Genomic DNA, 16318 nt, shown 5'->3' on the forward strand with positions numbered 1-16318 from the left:
TGCTAAGCACCTCAGGGCACCCTGCCATGTAAAGCAGAACCATAGTAAATGCTCAGAGATACACAAGACATGAATTCAATCAGTGAACGACTCTGAAGAAATAATGGTAATAATGGTGAAGGAGAAAAGAAAGGCGGGAAGCACGTTCCATGAAAAAACACCTTCCTCAGCAACCTCAAAGGCTCCACGGTAAGAGGCACCAACAGAAGGCTGAAACAACAAAAAATAAATAACCCAGCAAGCCACCTCCCTTCGTTAAGTGCCAGATAGACAAGGCTAGTGGAGCGAGACAGAGAGACTAGCTTAGGAGATGTCCATTTCACAAAATGATGGGAGTCATCGTGTGGCGGTGTGGAGAATGAGGCAACTCAGTCCTCCAGATGAGAGACAGTGGGGACAAGACCACCATTGTAAGGACAGTGACACACACTCAAGGAGGGAGTTGGGAGGTACAGTTCCAAAGACCCATAAGAGTGGACATGGGGACATAAGGCAGAGAGATGTCTGGCTTAAGAATTGGGTGGACAGCGGTACCCTTCTGAGACAGGGAGGCCTGGTCAGAGGCTCTATGGAGGAGGCAGCTCTTGACTTATGACACCTCAAGTTCAAGTCTTCGACTCTTAAAACTCCTCCCAGGAAGTATCCCTACCTCAGCAAGTCATCTGTGTGTGGGACCTTGCCGTGCCATTCTGATCTGCTGGCCTGGCAACTCCAATCCCTTCCCTTTCCATGAGGCTCTTGAAGGAGCTGCAGTGAATTTCATGGCCCTGCCTAAAATAACAAGCTGATCCCCCAGATCACTGCTCTGTAAAAGCTGACATAAAGGGCAATGCTCGGAAATGGGCTTTTCAAAAGGCTAAAGTAAGAGGGTAGGCCCCTGTCCATGTGGGTTTATCGACATAAAACAAGGTCAAGGTCATGGTGCCAGGAGCAAAGGAAGGGGGGGGGGGGGTCGCATGGTTAATAACCTGAGGAAGCTGTAAAGGAGAATTGTGTGTGTCTATACTTGCCTTTGTTGTTTTGACTTTATTGCCACTGCTACAGGACCAACCTGAGTAATCTGGCAGCACTTTACAGTCCTCTCCTTCCAAGCAAGGATTCATGTGACACCACCATTTCTGAATCACGATGGAAGCTGTAAGACAAAGGCCACAGAGTGTTTGTGATACCATTGCTTCCTCCAGCTATGGAAAAAATAGTGCTCATTCAGATCAATATACTGACTTCAAAGATGGTTAATAAGAACTATTTCACTCTAAGTAAATTTAAAGAATGCCTTCTGCCAAATGCTTTAGAAAACACTAAGGTGCCAAGCTTTAGCATATCTAGATTGAACTTGGCTATGCCTTTTTTTCCCCCAATGACTTCTGACTTGTTATTTAACTCCTCTTGGCCTCAGTTTTCTCATATGTAAATTGGGGATAAAAGCAGATCCTCACCACAGATGTCAAGAGGAGAAAGCTAATCCCTATCGAAATCTGAACTAACCAGAGGCCAGGTACTAGATTGCCAGAAAATGTTAGCTATTGCTGGGGTCATCATTTTGGAGGCTCCATTGGTGAATGCCAACCTGGGCAAGTTCTTACATTTGATGCCCTCTGTTGCCAGGGGCAGACACAAAGCAGTCAACGTTTCCGTCACAGAGGCGTTCATCTCCCCATGCCGTTCCGGCAAGTGATGAGTCACCCCATGAGATCAACAACTAGAAACCAGGTGCAGGAGAAGAGCGTGGCACTCCCTCACTGGCCCACAGTCTAGGCTCGGGCGATCACACCTATGACTTCCCTTTCCACGTTTTCCCATCATCTCTGCTGCCATCCGCCAGTAAGACGAAGGAGCGGAAAATTCTCTGGGTTGGGAGGCAGATGAAGACACATTAAAGAAACACTATCAACTTGTCTGGGTATTCCCACAGGGTCCAAGGACAAAAGGGATTGTGACTCATCATTTATGGTAAGCCCAGACAGTGGGCTGGTGTAGGTCAGAGATCTGGGGCTGCAGGTAGGGTACATGGGTTAAGGGGAAGAAAGAGGTCATTGAGCCCTGTTTTTCTGTTGAAATAACAGCACTTTGGTTAAAATAATAATAATAATAATACCCCCCAAGGATTCAACCCCAGCTACCCTGGCCTGGAAAATGAAACTCAATTTCAAGCACATCTTGAGAATTCCTAATAGCTATTTTTTCTCCAGAGGCAGGCACCCTGCTAAATGTAGTTCCTACATTTGATAGAGGAGAGAAAACTGAGGCCCTTTGACAGAGGCATTTTAACACCAGCGCCCCTTCATCGACCTTTAAATTCACACCCCTCCCTCACACCAGCGATCTGTAGGAGAAACAACCAGAGGTGTAGCCGGCAGTGACGAAGGCAGGGGACAAAGCAAGCTCCTGCCTTAAAGACCCTGCTCCTGTTAGGCCAAGTGGGTAGACATTGTGCCTACTCCCCCATGAGAACCCCCCATTCCTGATTCTGGCCGAACACTGTGCTTACTGTCTGATTATAGTCCCATCAAAACCAATAACACCTCGATTAGGCAGAATTATGATCTAGAAGGATCATAAGCTATTTACGGCAAAAGGTGTCAACACTGAGAAAGGAATATAGCTAAATGGGTTAGTTTTTCTGTCAGGGTGCCACTGCACTTGAGTGGAGGGATGGAGACCGAGGGGAGAAGTCTGAGAAAGCTGTGTTCTTTTCAGTCACTGGTATCACAGCAATCCCACCGCAACGCTGGATGGAGCTTTGTTATTTTCAAAGCTTTGTGTTATTTTCCTTTTACATACTGTTCCTCTTTTGATTATCTCAACAACCTTCAGAAGCAGGAAGAGGAGGCAGATGGCCAGAAATAAAAACGAGAGCTTTCCACCAAGTGAGTAAACGGAGGGAGGAGGGACTAGCTTCCAGACTTCTTCCTCTGCCCCTACAAGTCTTCCTGTTGTACCACAACGGATAAAGATAGTTTAGATTAACATATGCTACATAGAGTTTGACCAGATTCAAAGTGCTGACCAGTCCTTCATTATCTTCTGAATACCTCAGGCCGATCCCAAGTAGATACAAAGATAAATAAGAGATGGTTCCCAACCCTCAATGTGAAATTCCATCTGCAGGACTGCGAAAGTTATATAAATGTTGACAGAGCTTAGTTATATTTACACAGAGTTACAGCTGAATTTAAAATACTTTTTTTTTTTTTAAATCTTTAAAACAGTTCCCTCAGGCAGCTTCTCTGCCACTCCGCAGTGGGCACCTACGGACTCCTGACGCGGCCCACGGCAACATGGAGGATTCCACAGAAGCCCAGGTTGCTGAGGGGTCACCTGCCCCAGTGAAGGGGACAGGGAGTGGCTGACGTGGAAGCCAGAAGACCCAGATGAGCAAGGTAGTCTGAGAAGCAACCTTCAGCGGCTCTCAATGCCCATTCCAGGTTAGACTTGGATCCCCAGGCGGTAGGGAGCCATGGAAAGTTTCTGGACAAGGGGGTACAATAAGGCAGGGAGAACTGTGTGCCCAGGAGAGCTAGTCTAGCAGGGGCTGGTAAACAGTTTGGGGCAGAAGGAGTCTGAAAGAGACCACTTGAGGTATAAGGTGAGAAATCTGGGACTAAATTCCCTACAGAGGACATCATCTGATCCATTCTGTGTCAACGTCCCAGCAAGAGAAATGCTAGTACTTTCTTCCTAGCCTCATGGGGTCCCGAGATCATTCTGAATGCCAAATCCAGAAAAGGAGCTTGAGGGGGGAACAAAGAGAGATGCAGGCATTCATCACTGAAAACTATGCCAATTCTTAACTACAGAATAAAATATCTTCATAGCATTTTGTTTAAGGCTTTCAATTTATTTAAACAAAAGAAGAAAGCATATATGATCAAACTCTCATGAATTTACCAGTTTTCTTTCATTTAACTGGAAAATATGGGGTGATTTTTCTGAAGACAGATTCACAACAGATTCCTTAAAAGAGCAACCTGTCTTGAAATTTAAAATATTTCCATTTGCCAAAAAAACCTCATTTTCATATTTGAGCGAGGAATACATTAAAAGATGGGCCCTCCAAATGTCAGAGACTTACTTAACAGCAAACGTTCTTTCAGAAAAGAAAGTCTTAATGGGTATCACCCTTAGTAGCCACAATAAAAGTTTCAAATTCCTTTATGCATTAAAGACTGACAAAGAACTCACAGTGAAGGTGAGATGAGGGGTTCACCCACCAGTGAATAAGGGGATTAGAAAACCCAGAAGTTCAAGTGTAGAGTGCCTACTGAGCTGGGCTTTGAGCTGAGACAAAGGACCCAGAAGTAGGATTTTATTAAAATAACTCTTGAGAACATCTGCCCACTTAACTGAGCCTTGTCTCCATAGGAAAATAAGTTTGTAGGAGGTATCTATTTTATCCTGTTACAAATACCGTAATATACTCGAGATGAGAAAGTGTCTTGTCACTTCTATTTTTGAAATAAAATTCTTTAGAAAGCCCCATGCCTCCCTGACTTAGGAAAATACAAAACATGCCTATCTTCAAGCTGCCAACCTGTAATGAATTTCTAGTTTTATGCAGAAAGGAAAGAATTTTAAAAAAAAGAAAGAAAAAAGCAGAGAAGCTCTGGTTTTATGGTAGTGACTAGTGTTTTCTGTGATGTTGTTTTCTAGGTGAAAACGTAATGGGACCAATTAGCTATCTTGCTCCTGGTGCATTTTCTGTACTTTCTGTTGAATAAAATAGATGAAGATTTTTTTCTATCCCTTGTCCCAATTAAGTATTACTCCATGAAATCAAACACAAGATGTATTCATGTAGCTATTTCTATAAACCTACACCAAACAGGGCTCAGTTCTCAGGAGTTGGTCTTTCATTTTTTTGACCTCGTTTAGTTGCATTTACAGAGTTAAGGCTTTTCTAAAGAAAAGTGTATTTTTACACTGAAGCTACAGACAGAAAGATGAAAAACACATCTTCCTAGAATATACACTGTCTTAAAAATGGAAACAATCACAAAAATATGCTGAGATTTTCAGATACTTCAGCTTTTTGCTCTTAATGTGGTCCTTGGCAAATTAAGATTAAAGAAAGATTTATTAACTTTAAGCCATTGGTTAACTTTAAAGATAGTCGGGGATTGGGGTGGGAAGAGGAAGACCAATGCATTTTTATTTATTATTTCAAGAAAAGCCATTTTACCCTGACCCAGGTATCATGCAAAAAAGCAGTCCTGAGAATACGAATTTTTTTGTTAAAGAAACCTTTGTAACAAGGTATTGTTATTTCCACAGAGTCCTGAGTGAGGCTATGGATAAACAGGTACAGAACCATCTTCTGGGATCTAGGTTGGTCTCCTCCACAAAGCAAGTTCACACAAGTACAATCCTGCCCAGCCATGACCTACCCATAAGGCAGAGTTTCTTGACCTTAGCACGTTAGAGGCTGGACAATTCTTGATTGTAGGGGTATTGGTATACCTTGTATCCCAAGCCTCTCCCCACTAGATGACTGTAGCACCTTCTCCCCCACCAGTTTAACAACCCAAAGCAACTCCAGACATCATCAAATATCCCTATGCTGGCCCAAATCACCCCTGATTAAGCAACACTAATCTGCAGTCATGTCCACTGGAAGATGTACTCAGCCCCAAAGGAGAGACTGAGCTAGTCGAGCGGACCTCATCATCCCTAATACGTGGCAGACACGATGCCACCCTATCCCTTGTCTTCCCTCTTGGAGCCTCTACTGAGGGCAATCCCACAAAGTGAGAACGTGTACCTCTCCTTACGTACTCTCCTTCATCCACGCTCCTCGAATACAAATTCCCGGAATGCAGGAACTACATCCAACACTCTGAGTTGATGGAAAGTCCCGAAGAGCAAAGGCTCCGTTTCCATCTCCAGCCTTCCCTTCCTCCACTTCAGAGCTCAAAGAAATACTTCTCATTCCCACGGTTGCCCCTCACTGGCACACCCTTTACCCTGCTGTGCCGCTTAGTTCCCTCGTGCCTGGTAAAACCAGACCCACTGCTTCTCATGGGACACCATCCTGGACCGCTTCTCTGCTGCTTCCCAGGACCTTCATTTCCTCGATTTCATTGGAGAAAGCAAGACCTGAGTCTAATGAACATCCTATCCCCCAGGAGCCAGGCCAGGTGAGTGTCCTTTTACACCCTCCAGTGCTTTGGTGAAGTACACCTTTCTGTCATTCACCTGACTGCCACCGGGACAATCTCAGAAAACCGCTTGGTCCTGCAAGTGGTGCAGAGAACACATCCAGTCACAGAACTTAGTGAAACCTCATTTTGAAGACCGACTCCGTAGCTCAGCACACCATCCCTAAAAACCACGTCAGTTGTCTGCAGTACAAACGGGAGCTCTAGGCCTTCACTAAGTGATTTCTGACATCTCAGAAAACAAATAGCTTTAAATTCCTCCGCTGCCCCCTATTCCTCAGCTTTTATCAGTCTTTTTTATGCTTCGAAAGCATTCACCCTAACAAAATAAATGAAGCTTCATCTACTACACATTTATCTCGTTTTATCATAAACAAGATTATCTCTGCAGAGTGGTATTTTGATAAATGTGTAGAATACAGTTCCTGTCACTAAACAGCCTTGTATATATTCCAGTCGAAGATCCAAAAGGGAATGTGCTCACCTGCTACACAGTCGTCTGTTTTAGGACCCAAGTAACCACAGCTGGAATCAAGTCCTTCTCCACCCCTCCTCCCAAATCCCAATTGTGGAGTACAGACACATTTCTACAACACAGAAGGATTTTATAAGTTAATTATAACCCAAAAAATAGAGGGGGGGAGCTCATTTTTCTCCCTTTTTAACTAACAAAAGCTATGATTTTATGGGAAGGCAATGAAAACACGAGATAAATGTCTCTGCCATGGATTAGCAGAAATGCATAAGGACGTTCCACTTTCTATGCCAACATTAATTAGTGCCCCGCTCCAACGTCTTCTCGCCTTTGTTTTAATTTAAATGTAAATCCAAGCGAATGTTATATTTTAGATCCTCTCCACATTCTTATTGACAAATAAGATAAGAGGAACATATCAGCAGAGACTAGGTCTTTCCACAAGCCAACTGGCAGCATGATACTGCATAATTATTATAGGATAAAGATTATTATGGGATAAAGCTAAAAAGCCCTAATGGAAACATTCGGATAAGGAAGAGAAGATCAAGGGGGATATGAAAACAGACATACATCCTAACTAGGGTCTAAATGACAAGTTCTTACACCTCCTTGGTGACTTTGATTCAATGAACATTTATTGAGCACCAACTGTTGGCCATGCTCTGCTGGGTGCAGGGGATACAGATATTAAGACAGAATCACTGTCTTATCCTTGAGAGTTTGGGTATTCTCTGGCTACAGATGTAGTACTCACTCATAAGTTATATTGGTACATAAAGCTGATCCTCCACCATCCAAGAGAGGAGGTGTTAGTCTTAAATTGCCATTTAAATTTCAATTCATACCAGGCACATCTCGAATGCTCACTAGTCATATGTGGATAGTGGTCACCAGTCATATCGGACACGTGTGCATCAATACGTATAGCTAAGAGACAGATAAAAAGAAACTGTACATCATCACAGAACCTTCTACTGTACAGACTCAGCTGAGACACCAAGTCACTGATCTCTATCACTTACCAATCCTACAAACTAAGGAAATCATTTAGTTAGCCTATGAGTCCTGTTTTGACATGGACACAACTAAAATTCCTTCAGTAAAAGAATGGCTAAACAAACTGTAACCTATCGATACAGTGGAATGCTATGGAACAATTGGAAAAAAAAAAAACGCAATAGGTTAACTAGCACACAGAGATCTCTACAATTTATATTGATAACATGTTGGATTAAGAAATATACAATGTAATACCATTTGGGTTAAACACAGTCATACCAAAATGTACCACATATTCTAGAGATCTATCTTAAATACACAAATATACAACAACAACAACAATAAAAGTACTGACCTAACAGATATGTAGTTATTCTTTTTTTTTTTTTTTAAAGATTTATTTATTTATTTGACAGACAGAGATCACAAGCAGGCAGAGAGGCAGACAGAGAGAGAGGAGGAAGCAGGCTCTCCGAGGAGCAGAGAGCCCGATGCGGGGCTCGATCCCAGGACCCTGGGATCATGACCTGAGCCGAAAGCAGAGGCTTTAACCCACTGAGCCACCCAGGCGCCCTGATATGTAGTTATTCTTACTGTGATGCCCAAAGGGGATCTGACCCATATAATACATGTATATAAAAACTAAAACAAGCTACTGGAGGATAAGGTCTTAATATTTCCTTTACTAAGATAGTGAGTTTAATTGGCACACCAACTATACTTTCCAGATATGGATAAAAGTGCTCTGAGATAAAATGTGTAGTTTTTTGTTTTGTTTTGTTTTGTTTTTCGAGAGAGAGAGAGAGAGAGATCACAAGCAGGCAGAGAGAAGGGGAAGCAGGCTCTCTGCTGAGCAGAGAGCCCGATGCGGGGCTCAATCCCAGGACCCTGAGATCATGACCTGAGCCGAAGGCAGAGGCTTAACCCACTGAACCACCCAGGTGCCCCTGTGTAGTTTTTTATATCTAAAGAGTCTATGCTGGGGGCGCCTGGATGGTTCAGTGAGTTAAGCCTCTGCCTTAAGCCTCTGCCTCAGCTCAGGTCATGATATCGAGCCCCATATTGGGCTCTCTGCTCAGCATGCCTCTCTGCCTCCTTGTGAACCCTCTCTCTTTGTCAAATAAATAAATAAAATCTTTAAAAAAAATAAAAAATAATAAAGATTCTGTGCTGGATAAGAATTTACAGTTTATGTCATAATTCATAAGTTTTTGAAGTTTAAAACCCATAGAGTAAGCAAACACGGTTGTTATCATGAATTTGAAAACAATCTGTGATTTCTGAAAATGAATCAGTTGTCCCCTGTGCTCAAAGTTATTCACGCACCAGCCAATTTGGGGGGTTGGGGGGGAAGAGCGGGGGCAGGGAATTATAAGAGAATCAGTTCCCATCCTCAAGCAACCTGCAGACTATGGAATGGCCCACACTCAGAAAGATCTTAAAACATAATGGCATACAGGTAATGGACTGGAAGTGCAGAAGGATACAAGAGCATACAGCAGATATGGAAGGGGAGTAGGAATCAAGTAGATAAAATGTGTGTTGTGGGGAAGGAGGCAATGATTCAGGCAAAGGATATAGGTAGGAGTGTGGAGATCAAAAGAAACATAAATGCCCCCACTCGGACGTGGGTAGTGTAGTTAAAAGGGAGGAGGGAGACTGAGTCAGACTACGCAAGGCTTCATCAGCCATGGTAAAGAACTTGGATCTTATTTTAAAGATAGTGGCAAGTCACTGGAGGGCGGTTTTAAATACGGCAGTGACGTGATGAGTTTCTGCTTCTGTAGAAGGCTGCGGCACAGAAAATGGGAGACAGGAGGACAAGCTTGGCAGAATATAATGGGAGCCCTATACTGCAGGTGATGGCAGCACAGACAATCTGAGACAGACCGAGGAGACAAAATTGGTGTGGTTTGGGCTCAATTAATGGAGAAAATAAATATGCTCGACTGTACCAGTGGGAGAGACAGGAACCCAGCAAATTTCTTTGAAATGTCTTTTTTTGGGACCCCTGGGTGGCTCAGTCAGTTAAGAGTCTGCCTTCGGCTCAGGTCACGATCCCCAGAGTCCTAGAATCGATCTCCATCAGCTCCCTGCTCAGCGGGAAGCCTGCTTCTCTCTCTGCCCCTCCTCCTGCTTGTGTGTGCACAAGTGCACTTTCTTTCTCTCTCTAACAAATAAATAAATAATATCTTTTAAAAAAACAAGCATCTTTTTTTTTAAGGTTAAAAATCTTCATTTTCTTTTACAGATCCACAATCCTTTACCTATGATCCCCAAATCCAAAAAGCTCTGAAAACGGACAGAACTTCTGTATAATGGTGGCAAAACCTGATTTGATTTAACACGAGCTTCTAATTCTTGCCCTATCCCATTCTGCAAGAATATTCTATGTACTTCATTGTAGAATAGAAATATTAGCATCTGTGACTCAGTACAACTGGAAAAGACCTTAGGTTTGTGAGGGAACAGATGCTGTCTGTACTGTGCTACCTTTAAAAAATCTGAATTCAGCAATGCATTGGGCCCCCAGGGTTTCTGTGAGAAACTGTAGATTGTAAGTTGGCCATATTCACTTCCCAGTTTTCACAGTGATACACACTACTTTATGACCATACAGACCATAAATCTGTGCCTGTGTTTGGTCAGGGAGGCGGGTATGGGTCAGTCAGCTATTATTCTTGATTGTGTGATTCTCGAGTTACGAATCATATGTAAATTCCAATGGCTGACTTTTAGACACGCATCAAGTAAGACGGGAAGCATTCGTGTTCGGGGAGTTTTCATGCCACTGAGGAGAAAAGTGCTACAGGCCTTAACCTCATGTATCTCTTCCCCTGGGGACTGATACTTGTTTCTAACAAGATGTGTGCTACAAGAAGCCAGGGGCGTCAAAAGGAATCAATCCCAGGCCTCTACCTACAACCTGTCAACAGTCTTTTTTTTTTTTTTTTTAAACCCAGTGGCACAGTACTCTGCTAGGGGACTTGGAAACAACAAACAAATGACATGTGATCCCAAACTGTTCTCAGGGAAGTTGCTCCAAAGAAGATGTTTTATAAATGTTTGTTAAAATAGTAAACTAGGGGCACCTGGGTGGCTTAGTCCTCTGCCTTCTGCTCAGGTCATGATCTAAGGGTCCTGGGATCAAGCCCCAATTGAGCGCTCTGCTCAGCAGGGAACCTGCTTCCCTCTCTCTCTCTCTGCCTGCTTGTGATCTGTCAAATAAATAAATAAAATCTTAAAAAAAAAAAAAAGGAAACTAGAAATACAGAGAATATTAGTGTGTAGAAAAAATAAAAAGCTAATCACTTTTGAGTTGAGAGCTTGAAAGCAGAGAGAAAAGTGTATCTACAGAAGCAAGAGTTTCAGTGGATAAAATCTGGAGAGACAGGAGGGGAAGAAAGAAAAAAAAGATCAAAGCATACCTTCCTGATTGTCTAGTAACAGAACTCCCCATTGGGACCACTTGAGACATATCATTAATAACTTACCTTATTCACCAAGCAATGTGTGGAGTTGCAATGACATTCACTTTTGGACAAAACTAACCTGCAAGCAGCCTAGTTTTCCTTGCGTTGTGAAGACAGGAAAGCAAGGAGGCTGGTGGTGGTTTTACGTACTTTTGCAAGAGTAGAGAAACTGACCAGAAAGGTCTTACCTTCAACACAAGAAGGCTGAGCCCGAGTTGTACCTGCAACCTGCCCTGGGAAGCAGGAGCACTTGACTGTTTGTGATCGCTCTTCTATGCGGTTCTTGTTACAGCACCTGTGGACAGCGACCACCTCACAGGTCCCTTGCTTGATCTGGTGGTGACCTGATGGATAAAACAGACCCAGTGCCATTAGCAAAAAATGAAGCTACAAAGTATGTGAATGGTACCATGACATTTTCCAGCTTCCTGCCCCATGCTTAAGAATCTTGGTAACTTTTTATTTTGATGTCATTTCAAATATATATTAAGGTGTTAAGAATAGCGCAAAAACTTTCTAGAAACCTGTGGTGGACAGAAATTCAGCCCCCAGGACCTTCAACCCCTGGTATCAACCCCATTATGTTACATGGCAAAAGAGATTTTGTGGATATAATTTAAATCACTAGCTCGGGGACACCTGGGAAGCTCAGGTCGTGATCTGGTGGGTCTGGGACTGAGCCCCACATCGGGCTCCCTGCTCAGCAGAGAGTCTGCTTCTCCCTTTCTCTCCCTACTCGTGTGCATGCATGCTCTCTCTCTCTCTCTCTCTCTCTCAAATAAATAAAATCTTTAAAAAAATAAAATAAAATAAAAGTAATTACTGACTGGCTGATCTTAAGAGAAGGAAATTGTCCTAGATTGTCCAGGTACACTAATGTGCTCAACCTGAACTCTTAAAAGCAGAGAGGGCAGGAGGGGGAGTCAGATTGAAAACATGAGGAGGATTCAAGCACCACTGCTGGCTTAAAGATCTGGGGGTCAGAAGGCAAGGAAATGGTGACATCAGTCCTACACCCACAAGGAACTGAGTTCGGCCAACAAGCAGATTCTTCCACAGAGCTCTCTTAAAAGAATGCAGGCCTGCTGACACCTTGAGTTTAACCCAGAGGTCAGACTCTGAGCATAAAATCCAGCTATACTGTGCCAGACTTTTGACCTAGAGAAACAGGCCACTAAATTTGTGGTCATTTGTCACAGCAGCAGTGACTAAGATCTTTTATCCGGATTCACTATTGTTAACAAGTGACCCTCTTTGTTGTGTCATTCACTCTCCTTCACACATCCTTCCAAGCCATTTGAGAGCAACTTGCAGACAGGACACCGCTGCCCCTTTACTAACAGTGCAGTGGGTATTTCCTAAAAACAAAAACATTCTCTTACATAATTACCAAAATTAGGATATTTGACACTGATACGATGTTATTTACATGATGCTATTTCATGATCTCAGTTTTGCCAGTTGTCCTAATAACGTCTTTTCTAGCCATTATTCCCCTTGTGCAGGATCCAACTCAGGGACCTACATTATATTCGGTTGTCACGTCTCTTTAGCCTTCTTTAATCAGAAAGTATTTTTTGCATTAATCTTTCTTTTTTTTTTTTTTTTTTTTGGCCTTAATCTTTCTTAACCTTGACATCTGTCAAGAATACATGGCCGTTATTTTGTAGAATGTCCCTCAGCGGGTCTAACGGCTCTAGTCAAAGTCTTCAAAGACTCCAACCCCAGCCAACAGCTTAACTGCAGTCTGATAATACTGAAGCAGGACCACCCAGCTAAAACACTCCCAGATCTTGGATGCCCACGGACTATGTCAAATTGTATATGTTGATTGTTTTCAGCTTTTACGAATTGGGCTACTTTGTTACACAGCGATAGATAAATAAGAATCATCTGTCTGTAACAGGATTGGAGAGACTATGTAAACAAGGTTGTGGAGACAATGTTTAGAATTTATTAATAAAAGACAACCTCTTCAAGCACCTTCAACTGTCACATACACTATTTACCTATGAATTGTGCCATGAATTACAAGCGATCTCTTCTCCTCATTAAAAGAAGCTTCCCCAGGGACGCCTGGGTGGCTCAGTTGGTTAAGCAGCTGCCTTCGGCTCAGGTCATGATCCCAGGGTCCTGGGATCGAGTCCCACATCGGGCTCCTTGCTCGGCGGGGAGCCTCCTTCTCCCTCTGCCTCTGCCTGCCTCTTTGTCTGCCTGTGCTCGCTCTCTCTCCCTCTGTCTCTGGCAAATAAATAAATAAAGTCTTTAAAAAAAAAAAAAAGAAGAAGAAGCTTCCCCAAAGATTCCCAGGGGCTAACCCTTTGCCTGGTTTCTGTTGTTCAGTGCATGTACTTCAAATCACAAAACTAGTTTAAAGATCTGAATTATGGAATATTTGTTATCGATAAAACTAGCCCTTCCACACAACAACCTCTATATTATTCTGAAAAACTTCTAGCCTTCTTTCCTCTGTTAACTGTGGGTGGAAGCAAAATTCAATCACTGGCAAGAACGACTACTAAGGCAAAGTGTCCTTTGTTTTTTGTTGTTGCTGTTGTTGTTTTTAAGATTTTATTTATTTATTTGACAGAGAGCACAAGTAGGCAGAGAGGCAGGTGGGGTGGGGGAGGAACGGGCTCCCTGCCGAGCAAAGAGCCCAACACAGAGCTTGAACCCAGCACCCTGGGATCATGACCTGAGCTGAAGGCAGAGGCTTTAACCCACTGAGCCACCCAGGCACCCCACAAAGTTTCCTTTGTAAAACACAAAGAAGCAGCAATAGTACCCAGAGACTCAAACCACCATCCTGAGAGAACGTTTTCAATGTACTATAGAAGAAAGCATAAAGTGATTAAAACTAGAAACCTAATTAAATATACACAACAAGAATGCTGATTCCCACGCATAGTTGGATACATTAGTAAAAAAGTCAATAAAAATTGTAATTACAATGTCGGAAAAGTAGGGTGCACCTTTGGTGCTGAGTAAGCAGAACAGCGAGAACTGGGAAGAGTTCAAGAGGAGACCCTGTCTCTAATTTCCAGTAACAAGTAAGCACCTTTTTTAGGTCAAATGTTCCCTGAATGACTAACTATGTGGGGGGGGGGGGGGGGGGGTGGAGTCATTCTCAGTCCTCCAACAGTGCCTTCCCCTCCCTGCTGGCCACTGTCACAGTTTGCTCAGCTGCCACAGCAAAGGACCACTGGCTAGGTGGCTTAAACAACAAATCAAGGTCCTGGCCAATTCAGTTCCTGGTGAGGGCGTTCTTTGCAGCTTGCAACAACCGGGTGCCCCGTATGTCCTCACGTTGCAGGGACAGAGTGCTCTGCTGTCCCCTCCTTTTCTTCATAAAAACACCAGCTCTTCCAGATTAGGGCCCCTTGCAGTTGACCTCATTTAACCTTGAATTCCTCCTCACAGACTTATAGTCTTATCTGGGGATTAGTGCTTTACAATAAGAATTGGGTGGGGGGCAGCAAATACTCAGTCCATATACCAGCCATCCTGCACGACTTAGATTTTCAAAGACCCTGAGGAGTCATGAAGGTGGCACTAAACCCCATTAAGAAAATAAAATAAATGCATTTTAGTAAGAGAATAGTTGAGAAGTGATTGGGACATTCATTAATATTATAGATAGTGTAGGATTTTGCTGCTATATAACAATCCACAAATGCAAACAGATTTTTCCCCTACTCTAATATGTCTGAATAATCAGCTTGTGTGGTCTAGGATTTTCACTTACTTAATACTGACTATGGTACCTCATTGATTTTTAAGACATAATGTTTTTCTCATAACTTCAATATTTCAGGTCTCACAACTGATAGCATCTGGTCATTGTAATTGGCAATGCTTTTCTTTCTTAGAAATACACAAAATAGCTGTGTATCTCACAACTGATGGCATCTTAGGTTTGATGAAATAGGGTAGGTTGCAGGCACTGTTTTAAATCTTTTACAAATACTATTCTGTGTGATCTTATAAAAATGCTACAATGTAGGTACTATTTTTATTCCTTTTGTACATTAAAAAAAAAAAAGTACGAACATTAATTTGCCCTAAGTCACACACCTAGAAACTGAAGAAGACAGATGCAAACCCAGGCAGTATCTATACTATCATAGAATGCAGGGGAAAGACAGCAGCCAATATTTTACTAAAGGGAGCCAAAATGGCGCCTCCACCACAGCAAACCACAAGATATGGCTCAGTTTCCCATTGAAAACAACTTTCCTACAAGATGAGAGTTTTTGTGGGACTCCATAAAGACACTATTTCTAGTCATTCCTCTACTATTGACACTGGACTGTGGTCTTGGTATGTGCCTCATTTCTTTGTAATCTACAGTTCTCGACGTAGGAGGTAAGTATTCAGAAACAAGTTAAAAGTGCTCAAGGAATGACGGCAGAAGACAGGGCTACATTGTGGGCTACTAGGCACAGAAAGCATAGATTACATACTTGACTTGAATAGTTCATCCTCTGCTAGGTTCTCCAAAAAGAAAGAAAGCACATGAAGCAGGTATATACACATAAAGAGATTTATTGTAAGAAACTGCTTCACGTGATTATGGAAGCTGAAAACTCCCAAGACTTGGAGGATGAGTCAGCAAGATGGAGACTCCGGGGAGCCAAAACTTCAGTTCCAGGCTGAGTGCAAAGGTTTGAGACCCAGGAAAGCCAATGTTGTCATACTAGTTGAAAGACTGGCAGGTTCAAGATTCAGAAAAAGATGGTGTTTCAGTTTCCAAAGGCAAGAAAAGACTAATGTCCCAATCCAAAGTCAGGAAGAATTCTCTCTCTCAAGGTCAGTCTTTTTGTTGAACTGAGGCTTTCAGCTGATTGGATGAAGCCTACCCACATTAGGGAAAGCAATCTTCTTTATACAGTCGATCAATTCAAATGCTAAACTCATCCAAAACACCCTCAAGGAAACACACAAAATAATGTTTGATCAAACATCTGGGCACCACGGGGTCCACTCAAGTTGTCACATAAAATCGATCACCATAAACATCATAAAACTATGTAATGTCGTCATAACTGGATGGGGGCACGGAATGAAAGTTTTTAAAAGAGACAAGAAATTAATGACTTTCGTGGTAAACTTAATTCTCTGGAAAAGTACAAGAGGGAGGCTTGTTCAGTAAGATTACTACCAAAGAGTGGCCACTGCACGTAAATTCACTTAAACACCTCTCTTTTCAG

The 16318-nt window shown here is 42.7% G+C and overlaps 1 protein-coding gene and 1 long non-coding RNA gene across 6 annotated transcripts in view; one reads left to right on the forward strand and one right to left on the reverse strand.

Annotated features, from left to right (window-relative positions):
- Positions 1–16318, reverse strand: part of TAFA4 (TAFA chemokine like family member 4) — a 215471-nt gene that overhangs the window by 18686 nt on the left and 180467 nt on the right. For 4 of the 5 annotated variants that reach the window (XR_004281237.1, XM_032324715.1, XM_032324704.1 and 1 more), the window contains 2 exons: positions 11297–11452; positions 1052–1135 (listed from right to left, as the gene is read on the reverse strand). Coding sequence is in view for 4 of the 5 variants with exons in the window: in XM_032324715.1 (XP_032180606.1) it covers positions 1052–1135; positions 11297–11452 (240 nt within the window). In the remaining variant the exon portion in view is untranslated. Of the gene's footprint in view, positions 1–1010; positions 1136–11296; positions 11453–16318 lie in introns of all 5 variants that reach the window. The other variant, XM_032324735.1, reaches the window with a different exon arrangement.
- On the forward strand, positions 3261–9970 carry LOC116579387. The gene is made up of 3 exons (XR_004281238.1): positions 3261–3428; positions 5275–6137; positions 9887–9970. It is a non-coding gene; the product is annotated as an uncharacterized LOC116579387 (long non-coding RNA).

This window comes from Mustela erminea, chromosome 1 (assembly GCF_009829155.1).
Source record: "Mustela erminea isolate mMusErm1 chromosome 1, mMusErm1.Pri, whole genome shotgun sequence".
Classification (NCBI taxonomy): Eukaryota; Metazoa; Chordata; class Mammalia; order Carnivora; family Mustelidae; genus Mustela; species Mustela erminea.